The sequence below is a fragment of the Parasteatoda tepidariorum genome, chromosome 7 (assembly GCF_043381705.1).
Source record: "Parasteatoda tepidariorum isolate YZ-2023 chromosome 7, CAS_Ptep_4.0, whole genome shotgun sequence".
Taxonomy (NCBI): Eukaryota; Metazoa; Arthropoda; class Arachnida; order Araneae; family Theridiidae; genus Parasteatoda; species Parasteatoda tepidariorum.
This window is the reverse complement of record NC_092210.1, coordinates 60,381,985-60,398,126: the sequence shown is the minus strand read 5'-3', so window position 1 is coordinate 60,398,126 and position 16,142 is coordinate 60,381,985. Positions and strand designations below refer to the sequence as shown.

Genomic DNA, 16,142 nt, shown 5'->3' with positions numbered 1-16,142 from the left:
ATTAATTGAAAAACCAAGAAAATTGCAAAAAAAATTACAAAATGGTACTAAAATAAATTCACATTTCACCAACTGCAAAAATTGTCAAAACAAAATTGGGAACATTTGGATTCTGTTCATTCATATGAGTGTCCAACATCATACAAAAGAAGTTGCTGTAGTGCTAAATAGAGTTAATAAAATGAAAATTTACAACATTACTTTATGATGTTGCGTTTGTCTCTAAATTTAAGCCATACTTTCTGAAAGTAGTAGAAAAGGAAAGCGTTACACCTTAAATAATTTTGTCTAATTACCCATATTTATTAAGTATTATACTAACAATTTTAAAAAAATTATTTAAAAAAATAATGTACATGTTTAAATTGTTATTTCTTGTGTCCATTTATTTTAAGTTCAATATTTTAATTTTGATTTTGCATTAAAAAAAAACACTTTAATTTAGCAAAAAGCAAAAATCTTTATGCCTCTAGATTAACTGATTAAATGCTTAACGCTTAGTGACAAACCCACTTCTGACCCTAGTTTCACCAGTCACATAGAAAAGACTGATGCCACGTCATGTATTTTAACTCTCAGTTTTCATAGAATTCAGATGAAATTTTCACTTTGTCATACCTCTGAAAATGAAGATTATGCTAGATCTATTGCATAATCAATTCTAATTAGATATTAAAATATAATAAGCATTCATTAAAAAATAATTTTCTATGAAATTATTTTTGGTTAAGCAAATTTTAAAATAGATAAAATAAATTCACACAATTAATTCTATAGATACAGTAAGAAATTTTAAAGAAAATCAAAATAATGTTTAGCAGCCACAACTTTTTAAACTGCAGGCCTGACTGAGTTACTCTCCCTACATTTTTCAGACAGTGTCCAGCCCACTTTTTTGGCGATGAAGCTTCCGGATCATTAGAGAAAAGATATAATTAGTGAATAATTCAGAAAAAGTATGTTATTATGTTGGATTTCATTATATAAATAAAAGTAAGCTCTAATCAATAACCATATCTTAGTTTGAACCCTCAAGTTATGACGATTGCATTATAATTTGCACTAATCAGTAAGGACAATGTAAAAAATTATTCAGAGTTAAGAATTTTTTAAATACTGCATATTAAGAAAACTTTAAACCTTTTATTTTATAACTTACTTCAGCATTAGGGGGAGGCACATACAATATCATATCAAAACGGCCAGGTCTTAACAAAGCATCATCAATAAGATCAGGACGATTAGTTGCTCCTACAACTATGACTTGGTCTGAAATACGTTCTTCGCAATCTTCCTACAATATTTTTTTTTTTATTTAGACATATAAAACAGAAAATGTATAACCTTTGTATCTATGAACATAAGTTCAGTTAATAACTTAGTAAATCTGGATCACAGAGATTAAATTACCAGAAGTGAAAACCAATATTAGGTTTCTGGATTATGAACAATGATGCTAAAATCAGTTTTCAGGTTTAAAGTATTAGCAATGAGAAAAGATAATAAGATAGAGCATGAATACTTGTATTCAGAAAAAAGTTTTTTTTTATATACATACAGTGAAATCTTGGAACTGAAAAAATTGTCAATTGTAATTGAAAAAATGCTGTAAACTGTATGAACTAAATTATTATTTATATATATATATATATATATATATATATATATATGCAAATATATATATATATATATATATATATATATATATATATATATATATATATATATATATATATATATATATATATATATATATATATATATATATATATATATATATATATATATATATATATATATATATATATATATATATATATATATATATATATATATATATATATATATATATATATATATATATATATATATATATATATATATATATATATATATATATATATATATATATATATATATATATATATATATATATATATATATATATATATATATATATATATATATATATATATATATATATATATATATATATATATATATATATATATATATATATATATATATATATATATATATATATATATATATATATATATATATATATATATATATATATATATATATATATATATATATATATATATATATATATATATATATATATATATATATATATATATATATATATATATATATATATATATATATATATATATATATATATATATATATATATATATATATATATATATATATATATATATATATATATATATATATATATATATATATATATATATATATATATATATATATATATATATATATATATATATATATATATATATATATATATATATATATATATATATATATATATATATATATATATATATATATATATATATATATATATATATATATATATATATATATATATATATATATATATATATATATATATATATATATATATATATATATATATATATATATATATATATATATATATATATATATATATATATATATATATATATATATATATATATATATATATATATATATATATATATATATATATATATATATATATATATATATATATATATATATATATATATATATATATATATATATATATATATATATATATATATATATATATATATATATATATATATATATATATATATATATATATATATATATATATATATATATATATATATATATATATATATATATATATATATATATATATATATATATATATATATATATATATATATATATATATATATATATATATATATATATATATATATATATATATATATATATATATATATATATATATATATATATATATATATATATATATATATATATATATATATATATATATATATATATATATATATATATATATATATATATATATATATATATATATATATATATATATATATATATATATATATATATATATATATATATATATATATATATATATATATATATATATATATATATATATATATATATATATATATATATATATATATATATATATATATATATATATATATATATATATATATATATATATATATATATATATATATATATATATATATATATATATATATATATATATATATATATATATATATATATATATATATATATATATATATATATATATATATATATATATATATATATATATATATATATATATATATATATATATATATATATATATATATATATATATATATATATATATATATATATATATATATATATATATATATATATATATATATATATATATATATATATATATATATATATATATATATATATATATATATATATATATATATATATATATATATATATATATATATATATATATATATATATATATATATATATATATATATATATATATATNAAAAAAAAAACATTTTGTTATCTCACATTTAGGCTCGATGGGGAGTCGTTTTCCAACGGTAGAAAAATCGGAATAGAACTATCAACTATCAAAAGAGGAAAAATTATCGTTGTAGACATGTTTAACTGAAAAGTGGTTATCGCTATAAACAGGTTAAAAATACATTGAGTAAATAGGAATTTCACCGGGACCTCAAGGAAATATCGCTATAGACAGGTTTATCGTTATAGACAGTATCGTTATACACAGGTTTCACTGTATATATATATTTTAAATGAAGGAATTACATTAATATTGATTTAAACTTGATAAAATCATAATGATTAAAAGTTATAGAAAAAACTGCCTCAAAGTGTACTTTGTATATAACTTACATGACATGCTTAATATTGATCCTACATGGGAAAAAGATCACAGGGAGAAAAGTTTCCTTCTTTTTTTTTTTAAGTGAATTTGGCTCCTTACATTTTTATTTCCTTAAAAAATGTAAACCAAATCTCATCATTTTAGAGAGATAAAAGTGTTTTAATTCATCAGTTACAAATTTAGCACCACATGATAACTTTAAAAATAAAAAAATTTCAGCTATATATTAATTAGAACTCAGTCAATCAATTAATTCACTTCAATCAAACAATCATACTTGAACTATTGTTGGAAATTCTATGAATGAGTTCAATTCACAATATGAAATACTTTTCTGAAGTGTGTACAGTAGGGCAGTCATAAGAAAGGAAAGTTCAAATTCCTTTGACTGCACCGTCTAAAAAGACGCCATTTGCAATATAACTAATATTCTGTAAGCGTTAATAATAATAATAATAATATTGAAGTATAATATGTAAGTTAAAAATAAATAATAACCCCCTGGTCCATGGGCTGCAACACAGAAGTCATAGAAATGCAAGCTTTATGCACTTTAGACTTTCTAAATGGGGGTGGGCTGTGTACGCTGGCAAGTTTAAAGTTGGAGGACTGAAAAATAAATGTGGATTTAGGAATTTTTTTAATAAGGCAAATTAGGATCAACATCCAGTTAAGAAAAAGCTCCTTGGGAATATATTATTCATTAGTAGAAGCTACTAGGGATTTCAAATATTGTCCATAAAGTGAGATTTCACTGTTCATCTATACATATTTAATTTATACAAAACAAATAATTCACAAATTGAGTTACATAATAAAATATTCAATAGTTTCAGATATATGTAGAAAGCAAATATATCAAATATATTGATGATAAAACTGTATGTGAAAGCTCTCGCTCACTCATCACTAATTCTCCCACGAAGTTAGAAGATAATGATATAAATAGAAAAATGAGACAAATACAAAACAATTTTCCAATATTTTGTAATTGTTGACAGTAATGCTAAATAAAAAGGAAAACAAAAAATTTCAATTTGGTATTTAGTAATTACCCCAATGAAAGCTAAGCTAAGAGTCTGACACAAACAGAAAACTTGATATTTCATAATAATCAGGGCAATTAGGGGTTATTAACCTAAATAATTTCCCATTATTTCATTTTGCAATTATCACATTAATCACTCCAATTGACAGTAATGTTAAATAACCAGTTCTCTCCAATTACTAGCAAGTGTTTGGACATCATCACTGATTCCGGCTCTCACTCTATTAAATTGCAAAAAATCGAGTTTGAACAGGGAGACCGACAGGCTGCCAATTCGCACTAAAATTCTAAGTCCGAAGAGACAAAGCAATGCTGCCTAATACATAAGGTACTAACATAAAGCTATAAAGCATTGAATTTATGAAGGTGGAAAACAAGGTAGTCAAGAAACCTCAAGGCGGTTAGTTCTTGTTGACGAACTAACTGGTTGATGCTGGTAGTAAAGATCAAAAATTTCTAAACAAGTTTCAATCTAACTAATCTTCAATCTAATAGGGGTAAACGCTGATTAAAAATTATGGAAGATAAAAAGCTTTCAAGAATAAAAAATATGAATAAAAGTCAATTAAATTACTCACAGTTTCATCACTAGCACAGTAACTCAGCACTTTATGAGGATCTTCACAACCTCCATAAACTGTACTGACACCTGAGTATTCAATTTTAAAAGAAAATGATTTAATTTAAAATTAAGATGGGACAAATAATATAAAAAAATACTTTTTATACATTAAAAAGTTGTAACATACAAAATAATGACAAAAACTGATTATCAAATTAACTCTTGTACTGATTATCAAATTAACTCATTGTACTGATTGCTACATTTACTGAGTACATTTTTAATGAATTCTTAAAAACTTTGTAAATTTGAATATATTTGTATGCCTAGTAGAAAGAAGAAAAAAAATCTAAATCTGTGTTTTTTACATTTCAGTTTTAATATAGTCTTATAATAATGGTTATACATAATTAGGGCCCTATAAATCATGCGAAGATGCGGAAACCTGCATAATTCACAATTATCCGCATAATTTACAATTTTCCGCGTAATCGCAGCATATGTGTAGAATTTTTATTTTTCAGCAAAATGTATTCGTTTACCAGATAAATTTCTCCTTAAGGGATTTTTTTTCAATTGAAATATATCTTCTTTTTCAATTCCAAGAATCTTTTTGGTCAGGTGGTCAGATCTTTCCAAGAATCTGACAGTGGTGGACAAATTCACAGGAAACTTTAAGAAATTGTTCAAGCATTGTCCTGCAAGAAAGCGCCGTTATTTAAAGTTTTTAACAGATGACAATAAGAAAGCTAAACTTTGTCCAGCACCAATAAAGACACGATGGAATTCCTGGTTTAAATCAGTGCAATATCATGCTGAATATTGTAATGTTTACATAGAATTTTTTAGCAGTGAAATAAATCTAACTTCTGACACTGCTTGTCTCAATCAGTGCAAAGTTTTGGTGGAAAGCAAGTACGTTTGCAAAGACTTTCAGTTCATTGCAGCACATGCTCAGGTATTAATGGATACTCTTCTCTTTTTCGAAACATGTGGTGTATCTATTCACAAAGCTTACAATAAGATTTTTGATCTGCGGTCTAAACTTCGATGTAATTCTCAGGCATCATACTCACGAAAAGATTCACGCAACATATTTCTTCAAGAAGTGTTTCACAAAACAATTCCAAAGTTGAATACTTACTACTCTCCAGAACTAAACGTATTCAAAAAAAGCAGGTCCAAGTTTAATCAACCTGCATTAAACTTCATGAAAGCTGCTCGAGTTTTCGATCCAGAACAAATAGACAATCTCAATATTGAAGACGACGATGTATTCAAGAATATTCCAGGAATGAGTGGTCAAGATATAAAACTCGAGTATGCTGCTTACAAAGAATATGTAAAGGAATGTTCAAACCAGGAGTTAATTAGATTCTGGAATTCAGAGGTAGTCTCAGAGAGATTTCCAGAACTTACAAAAAAAGCAAGACAAGTGCTCTCAGTGCTTCCTAACTCAGTAGATTGTGAAAGAGCTGTATCCTGCTACGGCCAAATTTTTTACAAAACAAAGACAGAGTTTGAAAGAAAACGCAGCTTCTGGACTAACTTCTGCATGCATAATTTTTAAAAGACACCGCATCCTTGCCGCATAATTTTTAAAAAATTTCCGCATAACTTATAGGGTCCTATACATAATTTTCTAATAATGGTTAATGATAATAGTCTTTTAGTACAGTTCAGTGCTTCAGTTTCAATAAATAACTAAATTTTCAATGTTTTCTTGAGAAAAAATCAATTTCAGCTGAACACTATTTTTCACTTCCAAATAGAAAATTTTAGATGTGTATTTGATTTAAATTACACAAAAATTAAACTAATAAAAAACAGAAGGCCCTAAATTTACGATTATAAAAATGTAATATTCTTTTAAAAGTGCAGAAAAATTTAAGTGAGTAAAATAGTTAAATCCAAAGTAACAACTTCAAAAAATTAGTAAATAAGATTTATTTATTAAATAAAAACTATGAGTGAGGTTATAAATTTGTAATATATGCATGTAACATTTTTTACAATTTTAATTATTTATTGTTTCATATAATGGTTTGTATACAAAAATATCTGATAAAAAGATAATTATCTTTACTTTCTCAAAATAATAAATTAAAATTTATTTTACATTGCATAATTGACCTAAGATTTGCCAAAAAAAGTAGAAAATGTAATAATTTAAGAAACACTATATAATGTAAATAGTATGTAATATGTATACAATGTAACTATAAGTAGCCCTGTATAATGCAACTTACATAATGAGCCCTTAAATAAAATAATCATAACTTTCCTTTTAATTGTACATGCCATATGGATGGCAATTGGTTTGCAAAATAAATTTGCTAAGCATAATTTATTTTATAGTTTATGTAGCAAAAATCCTTTATATGCAAAAGAAATGCAAAAAAAAAACATAATTAATTGTTGCAAGAACAAATTAGAACTATTGTTGTGGTAGGATTGGTCTTCTGAAATATTGAAGTAGGAGAGTATTATTTAAATACCCAAAGTTATTTACAATGCATGATTGGAAGATGTTAAAATTTATTACTAATGAAAAAATTGACTAATATAATAAAAATCTCTTTTAAAGGCCCACAAAGTCAAATTTATACTTTAAACACAACATATCTGTAACATAGTACATATAAGTGAATCAACAAAGTTAAAGTAAATATTTTAAATATTTCAAGTGAACTTACATATAAAACCCAAACAGATCAGCCTTATAGCAGATTGCTTGACAATGTTCTACAACAAGCATATAAATGAGAGAAAATAATCTATGGATTGTATGAGTATTTTATCTCTGAGCAACTATGCTAAAAAGTTCATTTAAAAATGAGAAATGAAATAGCATATGTCATTGTCAGTCTTATGTTTCTGATTTAATACAGTTCCAACCTTTTGCATTTGACTCATAAATTGCCTCAACATAATCAGTAAGAATAGCCAAAGTATTTTTTTAGCATTTCAACATAATTTGAGATAAGATTATATTGCTCACTTACACAGATTATTTTTTGAAATATTAAAAGGAAGAAAAAAAAAGAAGAAAACACCATATGAGCATGAAAATTTTTCGTATAAATGTGCTGAAAACATAAAATAAAACATTATTCTGTGGAACTTAACTAACATTTTTTTAAAGTTGTTAAAAATGCTAAAAATAGTTTTGGACTAATTATTTCAAACATAATAAAATCATTTCCCCAATCACTAATAATGATGAGATATAGAATCACTATATCTACACAGTACTTAAATGATAAAAAGTTGTCTCAAATGGCAAAAAAAAAAAAAAAAAAAAAAAAAAAAAAAAAAAAAAAAAAAAAATTNAAAAAAAAAAAAACTGCTTAAGGCAATAAAAATTGAGGATAATCAAAATTACTCATAGCAGACATTCTTTTTATTAATCAACCATGAGTTTAATTCAATGGTAAAAATAAATAAAAAGGGCGGGAAAGTTATTTCAGTCAGATTATTTCAATTACAGCATAACATTCTGAATGTAAGAAGTTCAAATTAGTATTCATAACTAACCAAATCCATCCATTTCAGTGAGCAGAGTAGATAAAACCTTTTCTGCTACTCCAACCACTTTAGAGCCAAATTCTCGCCTGCCAACAATACAATCTATTTCATCAAGGAAAATTATACTTGGTGCACAAAGCCTGGCTTCAAAAAATAACTAGAAAATAATTAACATAAAAAACAAAAATTTGAAAACAAATATCTCAATATCTGAGTAGGCATTTGACATAAATCAAAAATTAAACAATATTTTAAAAATGCTAATTTAAATTTAAAATAGTAATAAACAATTTAATTTATGAATATAAAATTTTCATTTTCATAATATTCATTGAATAAACTAAATTTGGACAAAAATCAAGATAAAATTCGTATCAGTGAAAGTAGTTCCTCCGATACTGCTCAACATGTCTGGGTGCGTAGCCAAATTATTCAACAAAAAATAAGCACCCTTTAAGCACTTTTAAAGCACTCAAAAAATAGTCTTAAGCACTTTAAAAAAATATAATTAGGCAGGGTTGGAAAGTTTTTGACAATTAATGGTTGTTTTAACCGTCATGCAAAAAAAACTTTTGGCATTGTTTTTGACAATTGTCAAAAATCATGAAATTTTGAATCATGTAAAAAGAATGGCGTTTTCATACGCTACGGATTGGCAATATGCCGAAATAGATTGGGGTTAAATTAATTGTGAAAACGTTAAATAGAACAATGTGAACTGTGTCTTTTTGCATAGTTTGAAACGAAAATCATTACAGTAAAGGAAAAATCTCATTTTGAAAAAGGGCAAATTAAGCACTTTTTAAAAACATCCAATGAAAAAAGCACCTTTAAGGGCTTTTAAAAAACAAAAATCAAAGATAAGCACCTTTTAAAAAAGCTACGCACCCTACTGCATGTCTATTCCCCTAGCTTTTAGAATTGGGTGCGAATTTCTGTAAGGGTTCAGTATAAATGATCATCATTTTATCCCTACACTTAAACTTATTCTCTTTGATAATCATTTCATCAACTGTAAAAAAAGGTATATGAATGGCTGAGTAAACAATGTCTGGCTACAAAGAAAATAAATTTAACCCAGTTCTGCAACTTAGCAGTCAGACAAACTGACTACTACATCCCAACTGTCTACTAAAAAAAAAAAATTTATATATATATTTTTTTTAAAAATTACATTTCTTTAATGAGTTTAATTTTTATGAAAACTAAATTGGAACAAAAAACAAAAAGTGAAATGATGGACATAAGAATTTGCATACATGAATTTGTAATCTTTAAGGAGGAAGGAAATACTCGGTTTGGGCCAACTAAAGCAGGTTAAAAATATGATTAACTCCAAGCTTCCTATCATGTTTGTTTAATAGAATAGTGTATTTAATTCTCTTTTTGAAATATTTAGGGGTTAACAAAACTGGAAAGGAAATAATACTGGAAATGTTTAAGTAGATAGATATATTTTACAAGTTCTTTTAAATAAATGAATTTTTGTAGATTTTAAATTGAATTTTTGTAAAATGATAATTTAAAGAGAGGTAATGAGGTATGATATTATTAAACTGGACAAAAATAAAGAGAAGATATACAATAGGCTGATACAAAATTAGAATTAGAGGCATTTTAATTTTATAATTATAAAAAAAAAGAAATACACTTTTAAACATGTGAAAAAAATTACAACAGGCAAAATTGACTAATGCAACTAAAATAGGAATTTAAACTAATTTATAAACAATAGAAGTTACCTCTGATATGTTTTTTTCCGATTCACCAACATATGGGGAATATATTTGAGATGGATTTGCAGCAAAAAAATTAGCCTTGCATTCAGTAGCTAATCCTCTTGCAATGGTAGTTTTACAGCAGCCAGGTGGCCCAAACAAAAGAACCCCTCTTGGAATTGGAAGATCAACTTTTTTGAAAATTTCAGGATTTATAAGAGGTTTTTCTATGCACTAAATAAAAATCACTCTAAATTAATTGGTGTGCTATCCTATAAGCAAGGAAATTATCATATAATAAGGCATGATGAAATATGTAAATACATAAATGAAATTTTAATACTAGGATCCAACTTTCCTTGAATAGGCAATTGACAAAACTAAACGAATAAAACTTTGATTCATTTTTAAAATTTACAATCGATGCGAATAGTCAAATATTTTTAAAAAATGAAGGGGGAAAAAAACATTTTAAACATGAATATATAAATGTTAAGCATTTTTATAAGTAAGCTGCAAAAATTATTATTTTCACATAAATATAATTTACAAGAAAGTTAAGGTTATGCTAAAATTATATCTGTTGTTAAACGATTAAAAAATTGAAGTTTTAAAATGACGCAAACAACTGTAGCAAACTTTTAAAATTCAATTTTAAACAAATCTTAGGCAGGACACTCAAGTGAATCACGTACCATGAAAATTGCATTTTTATTGAAGATAATACAGTCTATAATCTTTAGCACGTCCCCCTATTACACAATCCCTTCAATTATAGCGATTGATGCATGAAGTCCTATTAGCTGTTGCTAGACACCATAACATCCATTAAAATTATTTTTAACATCCATTAAAAGGTTCAACGTGAACCATTCATACCAATATAGTAACTAAAATTTTGTTTAGTTTTTTTTCAATTCCCAGAAAAAAATGTGTTACATATTTTTACACTTTAAAAACAAACATTTTTCCATTGACAGTAAAAACTAAACTCAGTGGCACAACAGCCCAAAGCCTACAGTGCCCATCTCTTGACCTTGGGCTCCGGGTGCAGGAGCAGACGTTACGGTCAGGTGGTCAGCTGAACGCAGAACCCCCAGTGTTTAGCTCCCAAGCATGCTAGGTACTAATTTCATCGACCCACTGAAGGGATGAAAGGCTGAATCAACCTTGCCCGGTCCGAGTATTGAATCCAGGACCTGTGATACGAGAGTGTGATGCCACTCAGCCACCGGTGTCCCATTGACAGTGAATGACATTTTATTTCTTTGCTTTTATTGACTCTTTATTTAATGATAGTTGCCACATGCCGGCTGCTAATCTTGCCCTTGCACTGGACCTAAATCTTTAGCGATCCACAGATTTAAAGATGATTTAGAAAAGTGAATGATAAAAAGTTTTAACTGCATAGTTATTTTTTAATGTTTTGAAATATTAAAAAAAATTTAATAAATTGGAAAATGATAAATAAAAGGAGGGAATAATATTAAAGTAGAAAATCGCAGATCCAACAAAGAGTCTTTCCCTGATAATACAATTGATATTATTTTATTTATTTTAATTATAGTATAGACATATATTCTAGTACAATTTTACTATAAAATTATTAAAGTGTTCAGTAAAATATTTGTTACCAACTGCAGTCTCTGTTTTATACTTTTCATTCCTCCAATGTCCTTCCAATAAATTGGTTTAACCTTCAAGCAAAATTTAGAGGTTTTCAAGAGTGAGGGTGTCATTTTCAAGAATACTGCTTCAAAATCTTTAGTTGAAACATCATCATAATTCTTACCCTGAAAAACCACAAATAAAACAATTAGGATTACTTAATTTTCCTGGCAATTCCAGGCTTTCCCTTACTCTAAGAAAAAATGTCTATGTCTACTTTTTACACACAAAAATTTCTAACCATTCGCTAGTTAATATAATAATAAAGGAAACAAATAAAAAGTTTTTGTTTATTAAAACAGGAAATATTACTAAGAGTTCTTTTTTTAAAAAACAAACATTTAATCTCATTGAATATCAGTACTAAAAATAAGTAAAATGTCTTTTTTTTCCCCATGCTTTTCATCAAAGAGACAAAATAAAACAAATTTTGAGAAAAAAAGACAAAATATAATCAAAAATTGAGATTTGAAAGCAGAATTGGAATGAATCAATTGTAATTTTGATTTTCATGAAAAAACTAACACATCTTATCTGGAAATAACTTTATATATACTTGCAGGTATTTATCAAAATCATTATTGCTGAATTCCAAGCGTAACATAGGGGGATATCAGACAAGTAATTTATTCTAAAAAATTTTGAAAGCAAAAATTCTACTAGAATATGCAACTTTAGGTGCAATGCTTAATTAATTCGTATAAAATAATCAAAGAGCCTCATAATTAAATAGCAAGTTAATTAAAAGTACTTGTAACAGAGGGGACAAATAAAATCCCACATTTTTGACATGCATTTTTGACATTTATGCTGAATTCTGTGATTTAGACCAGGGCTTCTTAAACTGTGGGTTTCGACCCCCAGGGGGGTCGCGAGACTACTGAAAGGGGGTCGCAAAGATCTGATACTTTTCAATCATTAAAAATAAAATTTTAAAATTAGTATACACACTACGTACAAATATAAATACAAATAAAAATCATACAAAATACTATTGTAGTTTTATTATAACTATTTTTTGAAAAAAAGTGGCAATGCAAAACTGTTATGTAGGGCCTATAAATGAAAATATGGATGTAGCATTTAAAATAATAAATAGAACGCGCTCCTCGATTTTCAACTGAACGTTCGACATTGATGTCTGGCCGCCGGCGTCAGTGTTTGCCTTACAGCTTACACATACAATACGGAAGCATAATCAAGCTAGGCTAGGCGAATTGGCATATTATTTTTATAAAAGAATAATAAAAAAAATTAAATGAAAGCTTCTTTTTCGGCATCTTTGTGATACGGTGCCTTTGTGCGCTGCACACTTTGAACACGCCATGCGTCGGGGTTGATCTGATCGTAATTTGTTGTCATTGCACTGGTAGAGATTCGAGTGTAGTTATTTTTCTGCTTGTACTTCAGTTTGGACTCAGCTTTGTCTTCGTAGTGACATGTGTGTATTTACTGTGTAATTTTCAGTTGGTGTTTTTAATTATTACGTTAAAATTCAACTACATTTTGTTTAATTATTTATTATTATTTAACCATCATGGATAAATGGCTAATTAAAATTCCAACTAATAAGTCTGCCACGCCGTCACAACCAAGTTGCAGTGCTTCAAATCCTACTTCTAGCAAAACAAAAAAAAGAAAATATGACGAATCATATTTGCAGTATGGCTTCACATGCTCTTCTCACAACAATGAAGAACAACCAGTGTGTTTAATTTGCAAGGAAGTTTTGGCTGCAAAAAGCACGAAACCGTCAAAACTGCAACGATATTTGAATACTAAACATGCAACGTTATCAAAAAAGGCAATAGAATATTTTGAGCGTCTTTTGCAAACATCAAATAAAGAAAAGAACACTTTGGAGAAGTATGTTACTTTGAATGATAAATATCTATTGGCATCGTATGAAGTTTCGTATTTGATAGCAAAAACGAAAAAGCCTTTTACTATTGGAGAGCAACTTTTACTACCTGCAGCTATAAGAATGTCTGAAATTGTTCATGGAAAACAGTATGCTGCTGAAATTAGTAAAATTCCATTATCAAATGACACTGTGTCCAAAAGAATTTCAGACATTAGCAATGATCAATTTCAACAGCTTCTTATGAGGCTTAAAGACAGCTCAAAGTTTGCAATACAACTGGACGAGTCGACAGACATTTCAAAAATGGCACAGTTGTTACTTTTTGTAAGATATATTTATGAGGGAAGCATTCATGAAGATATACTGTTTTGTCGTCCTCTGGAAGGTCATACTCGTGGAAAAGATATATATAAAAAAGTAAATGAGTTTTTTGAAAAAGAAGGATTAAATTGGAAAAATTGTGTTGGTGTGTGCACGGACGGTGCTGCAGCAATGACCGGACAAGATCTTGGTTTTACAGCATTTGTTAAAGCTGGAAATGATCATATTACATTTACACATTGTATGATTCACCGAGAGGCACTTGTTGTTAAAAAAATTGCACCAGAATTAAACACTGTGTTTTTTGATGCAGTCAAAATCATTAACTTTATTAAAAGTCGAGCACTTAATAGTCGATTGTTTAAAAATTTGTGCATTGATATGGATTCGGATTATACAAGTTTATTGCTACATGCTGAAGTTAGGTGGCTATCAAGAGGTCGAAGTTTGAAACGATTATTAACTTTAAAAGATGAAGTTCTTATATTTCTAACAGAGCAAAATTCTAATTTGGCCGATTATTTTCAAGATAATTTATGGCTTCTCAAGCTATGCTATTTGGCAGATATTTTTGATAAAATCAATGATATGAATTTATCAATGCAGGGAGTCTGCGTTAATATGTTTATGTTAAAAAATAAACTTGAGGCCTTTGTTAAAAAAATTCTTATATGGAAGAACAGAGTGGAAAGTGGATCGCTCGAAATGTTTCCATTTACTGACGAGTATATAATTAGTAACAATATTTCAAAAAAAGATACTCCTATAACAAAAATTATAGTTAATCATTTGAAGGATATGGAAGTTTACATGCATAGGTATTTTCCCAATGATATCGATACACAACAATGGATTTGCAATCCATTTTCAATTGAAATGGAAGAAATTAATTTTTTAAACTTAAAAGCACAAGAAGAATTTGCCGAATTAACAAGTGATACTACCTTGCGACTTAGATTTTCTCAAGTGCCTGTGCATGAATTTTGGATAGAAATCAAATCAGAATATCCCCTACTATCGGAAATGGCAATGAACAAATTACTGCCATTTTGTACAACATATTTATGTGAATCAGCCTTTTCCACATTAACTTACATAAAATCAAAATACCGTTCAACTTTAATAAACGTTGAAAATTTATTACGATCTGCATTAACTCAAACTGAGCCTAGATTTAATTATTTGTGTAAAAATAAAAAATCACATCCGTCACATTAATATTGTTTGATGTTAATAATATGTTTTTATTAAAAAAATTGTTACAAAAGTTTATTTTTTCTATTGAATATATAGATATAGTTTTATGTTTTCTTATAAAAAAATTGTCACAAAAGTTTATTTTTTCTATTGAATAAATATATATATAGTTTCATGTCATTCTATTTATTGTGTTTTATTACGACCGATATCCCGTCAACGTTTCCAATTATATATATGTGAAATGAATGGGTACGTATTCTTTAATCCTTATTTTATTTACATTGTAAAATAGTGCGATATTACATCTACATCTATGGTTAATATATATTTCATTATATGGAGGAGGGGGTCGTTTAAAATTTCCTAAGCTTGAAGGGGGTCGCTATATAAAAAAGTTTAAGAAGCCCTGATTTAGACCATCCTAAACATTATCTTTTTTT

The 16,142-nt window shown here is 25.8% G+C and overlaps 1 protein-coding gene across 1 annotated transcript in view; it reads right to left on the bottom strand.

The window, feature by feature from the left end:
* The window catches only part of LOC107445164 (ATPase family gene 2 protein homolog B), a 31,250-nt gene that overhangs the window by 5,254 nt on the left and 9,854 nt on the right, over positions 1-16,142 (bottom strand). Inside the window, exons 3-7 of the mRNA XM_016059507.4 lie at positions 12,284-12,442; positions 10,674-10,883; positions 8,941-9,088; positions 5,420-5,490; positions 1,160-1,294 (exon numbers count right to left, since the gene is read on the bottom strand). Of these exons, the coding sequence (XP_015914993.1) occupies positions 1,160-1,294; positions 5,420-5,490; positions 8,941-9,088; positions 10,674-10,883; positions 12,284-12,442 (723 nt within the window). The remainder of the gene's footprint in view (positions 1-1,159; positions 1,295-5,419; positions 5,491-8,940; positions 9,089-10,673; positions 10,884-12,283; positions 12,443-16,142) is intronic.